Source organism: Eucyclogobius newberryi, unplaced genomic scaffold, assembly GCF_026437365.1.
Source record: "Eucyclogobius newberryi isolate DKJ021-1_F unplaced genomic scaffold, fEucNew1.0.hap1 SCAF_590, whole genome shotgun sequence".
Taxonomy (NCBI): domain Eukaryota; kingdom Metazoa; phylum Chordata; class Actinopteri; order Gobiiformes; family Gobiidae; genus Eucyclogobius; species Eucyclogobius newberryi.
Window position 1 is genome coordinate 2,732 of NW_027316268.1, and position 5,966 is coordinate 8,697.

Consider the following 5,966-nt stretch of genomic DNA (forward strand, 5'->3'; position numbering starts at 1 on the left):
TGTGTCCTACACCGTGAGTACTTAAACATGTGTCCTACACTGTGAGTACTTAAACATGTGTCCTACACCGTGAGTACTTAAACATGTGTCCTACACGTGAGTACTTAAACATGTGTCCTACACCGTGAGTACTTAAACATGTGTCCTACACCGTGAGTACTTAAACATGTGTCCTACACCGTGAGTACTTAAACATGTGTCCTACACGTGAGTACTTAAACATGTGTCCTACACCGTGAGTACTTAAACATGTGTCCTACACCGTGAGTACTTAAACATGTGTCCTACACCGTGAGTACTTAAACATGTGTCCTACACGTGAGTACTTAAACATGTGTCCTACACCGTGAGTACTTAAACATGTGTCCTACACCGTGAGTACTTAAACATGTGTCCTACACCGTGAGTACTTAAACATGTGTCCTACACCGTGAGTACTTAAACATGTGTCCTACACCGTGAGTACTTAAACATGTGTCCTACACCGTGAGTACTTAAACATGTGTCCTACACCGTGAGTACTTAAACATGTGTCCTACACGTGAGTACTTAAACATGTGTCCTACACCGTGAGTACTTAAACATGTGTCCTACACCGTGAGTACTTAAACATGTGTCCTACACCGTGAGTACTTAAACATGTGTCCTACACGTGAGTACTTAAACATGTGTCCTACACCGTGAGTACTTAAACATGTGTCCTACACCGTGAGTACTTAAACATGTGTCCTACACCGTGAGTACTTAAACATGTGTCCTACACGTGAGTACTTAAACATGTGTCCTACACCGTGAGTACTTAAACATGTGTCCTACACGTGAGTACTTAAACATGTGTCCTACACGTGAGTACTTAAACATGTGTCCTACACCGTGAGTACTTAAACATGTGTCCTACACCGTGAGTACTTAAACATGTGTCCTACACCGTGAGTACTTAAACATGTGTCCTACACGTGAGTACTTAAACATGTGTCCTACACCGTGAGTACTTAAACATGTGTCCTACACCGTGAGTACTTAAACATGTGTCCTACACCGTGAGTACTTAAACATGTGTCCTACACCGTGAGTACTTAAACATGTAAAACATGTGTCCTACACCTGTGCATCTGTTTTGATACTGACGGTCCATATGAGTCCCTGATTGGCTCATGCACCTGTCAATCACACAGAGAAGCTAGCTTTAGCTGTGGGTTCAATGCTGTACAGGGAAGTGGGCGGGGCTAGGGGTTGGGTGAAAACGCTCACTGTTGCAGGATGAACTCAGGTGAATGTGTTTGTTCCAGGACCGTCCGGCGCTGAAGTCCCAGGGGCCCTCGCAGCTGCTCATGGGTAAACTGCCCCAGGGCGAGTGGAGCGGGTTTCTGCCCCTGAATGTGTCGTACCAGCTGCTGGCAGGGACCGAGCCTGCCCACCAGAGTGAGTGGCACAAACACCTGCACATGTGCACCCACAGACACCTGCACATGTGCCGCCCACAGACACCTGCACATGTGCATCCACAGACACCTGCACATGTGCCGCCCACAGACACCTGCACATGTGCACCCACAGACACCTGCACATGTGCATCCACAGACACCTGCACATGTGCCGCACACAGACACCTGCACATGTGCCGCCCACAGACACCTGCACATGTGCCGCACACAGACACCTGCACATGTGCCGCCCACAGACACCTGCACATGTGCCGCACACAGACACCTGCACATGTGCACCCACAGACACCTGCACATGTGCATCCACAGACACCTGCACATGTGCCGCACACAGACACCTGCACATGTGCACCCACAGACACCTGCACATGTGCCGCCCACAGACACCTGCACATGTGCCGCCCACAGACACCCGCACATGTGCACCCACAGACACCCGCACATGTGCACCCACAGACACCCGCACATGTGCATCCACAGACACCTGCACATGTGCCGCACACAGACACCTGCACATGTGCCGCCCACAGACACCCGCACATGTGCACCCACAGACACCCGCACATGTGCACCCACAGACACCCGCACATGTGCATCCACAGACACCTGCACATGTGCACCCACAGACACCCGCACATGTGCCGCCCACAGACACCCGCACATGTGCCGCCCACAGACACCCGCACATGTGCCGCCCACAGACACCCGCACATGTGCCGCCCACAGACACCCGCACATGTGCATCCACAGACACCTGCACATGTGCATCCACAGATACCTGCACATGTGCCGCACACAGACACCCGCACATGTGCCGCCCACAGACACCCGCACATGTGCCGCCCACAGACACCCGCACATGTGCCGCACACAGACACCCGCACATGTGCCGCCCACAGACACCTGCACATGTGCACCCACAGACACCTGCACATGTGCATCCACAGACACCTGCACATGTGCCGCCCACAGACACCTGCACATGTGCCGCCCACAGACACGGCACAGACACCTGCACATTTGCACCCACAGACACCTGCACATGTGCACCCACAGACACCTGCATATGTGCCACCCACAGACACCTGCACATGTGCCGCCCACAGACACCTGCACATGTGCCGCCCACAGACACCTGCACATGTGCATCCACAGACACCTGCACATGTGCACCCACAGACACCTGCACATGTGCCGCCCACAGACACCTGCACATGTGCACCCACAGACACCTGCACATGTGCACCCACAGACACCTGCACATGTGCACCCACAGACACCTGCATATGTGCCGCCCACAGACACCTGCACATGTGCATCCACAGACACCTGCACATGTGCACCCACAGACACCTGCATATGTGCCGCCCACAGACACCTGCACATGTGCATCCACAGACACCTGCACATGTGCACCCACAGACACCTGCACATGTGCATCCACAGACACCTGCACATGTGCCGAGGACCAAACCAGGACAAAACCAGGACCAAACCAGGACTAAACCAGGACTAAACCAGGACTAAACCAGGACTAAACCAGGACCAAACCAGGACCAAACCAGGACTTCTTGACCTGCAGAGTTCCTGGCCGTTGGCATCTCGTCGGTCCAGAGGAAGAAGGACTGGTACCTGAAGTCCACGCTGGAGTCCATCTTCTCGCAGTCGTCGGAGGAGGAGCAGGCGCAGATGGTGGTCGTGGTTCTCGTCGCAGACTTCGACGAGCGCTGGAGACGATTCGTGACGGAGGAAATCCAAAAGTCCTTCGTCTCGCAGCTGGAGCGCGGTCAGCTGCTGGTCATCCACGCGCCGCAGCGCTTCTACCCTCCACTCACAGGTGTTTAAAACTTCACTCTGGAACCTCTCTACAGCCATCACATGTCACAGATCCAAACTGTACATTTGACTGTATGTGCAGTGGCTCATGGGTAAAGGCAGTAATAACATGGTAATAAGATGGTTACTAAACATGTAATGATGGTAATTACATAGTTATTACAGAACAAACACTATAACTCAGGATGGAGACTGTGTCCCTGGTGTGTTATTACTATGTTATTACATATTACCACAGTTTCATGGGCAAAACCACATTTTGGCATCATTTTCTCAATAAGTAATAAGGTTTGTTTATTACTAAATGTGTTTTACTGCTTAATGAATCATGAAAAGTGTGTGATGAAACAGACAAAACACATTTGTGGACTTTGCTATGAATTTAAACATATAAATATCGGCATGGCCTAATATCGGATATCGGTATCGGCGTACATTTGCATACTTTGGCGCTTCTTTTGAGCGTTGTCCTTGTCGCCCTGCAGGCCTGAAGAGGAACTACAACGACGCGGCCGATCGTGTGGCGTTCAGGTCCAAACAGAATGTGGATTACGCGTTTCTCGTGCACTTCAGCGCCGCGCTCGGGACGTACTACCTCCAGCTCGAGGACGACGTGTCGTGCGCCAAGAACTTCCTCGCCAAGATCCAACGTCACGTCCGAGACCAGAACGCCAAGAAGGCCAAGTGGGCCACGCTGGAGTTCTCCTCGCTCGGGTTCATCGGGAAACTCTACAAGGCGGCGGATCTGCCCGCCTTGGCCCGCTTCCTCTTCCTGTTCTACCAGGAGATGCCGTGCGATTGGTTGCTGGTGCGATTCCGCGACTTGTTGGCGCAGAAAGAGGCGATCGTTCTCCGCCCGTCGCTCTTCCAGCACATGGGGACCATCTCGTCATTCCGAGGAACGTACAACAAACTGAAAGATAAGGATTTTGATGAGGCTTATTCGAACCCAGCGGCGGACGTGTTCACCAACATGTCGGCGTATCAGAAGCACGCCGCGCCATTGGCCTGGGCGCCCGGCGAAGGCTTCTTTTGGGCGCGGTCTCCGGCGGCCGGCGACTTCCTGACGGTCGTGCTCAAACGCCCGGCTGCGCTGACGGAGATTCTGATTGAGAGCGGAGACGGCGGGAAAGACATTCTGCATTCAGCCGATGTGGAGATCGGGACAGACGTGATGGACGTGGGGAAAGACGAACGAAGCTGTAAAGTCTTCGTGACCGTGGGACGTATGGAAAAAGGACAATTCCAGACGCAGGAACTGGACAAAATGCACGACTTTAGCACTTCCTGTTTGAGAATACGAGTTACGGCGGGACAATCGGACTGGCTCATGATCAGAAGGGTCATGGTCTGGACCAAACAGAACCAGGACACCAGCACCATCACAGCATGAGGGCCAAACAGAACCAGGACACCAGCACCATCACAGCATGAGGGCCAAACAGAACCAGGACACCAGCACCATCACAGCATGAGGGCCAAACAGAACCAGGACACCAGCACCATCACAGCATGAGGGCCAAACAGAACCAGGACACCAGCACCATCACAGCATGAGGGCCAAACAGAACCAGGACACCAGCACCATCACAGCATGAGGGCCAAACAGAACCAGGACACCAGCACCATCACAGCATGAGGGCCAAACAGAACCAGGACACCAGCACCATCACAGCATGAGGGCCAAACAGAACCAGGACACCAGCACCATCACAGCATGAGGGCCAAACAGAACCAGGACACCAGCACCATCACAGCATGAGGGCCAAACAGAACCAGGACACCAGCACCATCACAGCATGAGGGCCAAACAGAACCAGGACACCAGCACCACAGCATGAGGGAATGATATTACATTTATATTTATGTTACATTTATGTTACATTTATATTACATTTATATTACATTTATATACATTTATATTACATTTATATTACATTTATATTCACAGCGACTGGAGGTTTTTACAGTTGTGTCTCAGACGGAGTCAAATGTCTTTGAAACTTATAATAATAATAATAATAATAACTTTTATTTATATAGCTCTTTTCAGTGACCCAAAGACGCTGAACATATATAAAAAAGGGGGTGTATTTACAGACAGGGGGGGACAACACGTACAGAACACATTAATATACAGATAAAATGAACAAGACAGAAGAAGTAGAGAGAAAAAGATGGGGATGTAACAGGGGGTAGAAGAGGAGGCAATGGGGTAGAGGAGGCTAGGGGTAGGGGAGGTCATGTTTTTAGGCGGGATTTGAATGTTGTGAGTGAGGGAGAGTGTGGGGGGGGGGGGGGGGGAGTTCCAGAGTCGGGGTGCTGTTCGGGAGAATGCTCTGTCGCCAAAAGTTTTGAGTCGGGATGTTGGTGCAGTCAGGGTGAGAGAGGAGGAGGATCGGAGAGCTTGGGAGGGGCGGTGGGGGATGAGGAGGTCAGACAGGTAGGGGGGGGCAAGGTGGTGAAGAGCTTTGAAGGTGAGGAGGAGTATTTTAAAGTTTATGCGCTGCTTGATGGGGAGCCAGTGGAGAGAGCGGAGAACGGGAGTGATGTGTTCACGGGACCGGGTGTGGGTGAGGAGGCGGGTGTGGGTGAGGAGGCGGGTGTGGGTGAGGAGGCGGGTGTGGGTGAGGAGGCGGGTGTGGGTGAGGAGGCGGGTGTGGGTGAGGAGGCGGGTGTGGGTGA

At 52.2% G+C, this 5,966-nt stretch overlaps 1 protein-coding gene across 1 annotated transcript; it reads left to right on the plus strand.

The window, feature by feature from the left end:
• The first annotated feature begins 1,274 nt into the window (after positions 1-1,274).
• LOC140346352 (alpha-1,3-mannosyl-glycoprotein 4-beta-N-acetylglucosaminyltransferase C-like) lies at positions 1,275-5,300 on the plus strand. Its single transcript, XM_072432359.1, has 3 exons — positions 1,275-1,422; positions 3,028-3,282; positions 3,767-5,300. The coding sequence occupies exons 1-3, from the start codon at positions 1,275-1,277 to the stop codon at positions 4,672-4,674; spliced, it is 1,311 nt and encodes a 436-aa protein (XP_072288460.1). The 3' UTR covers positions 4,675-5,300.
• Positions 5,301-5,966: the final 666 nt, after the last annotated feature.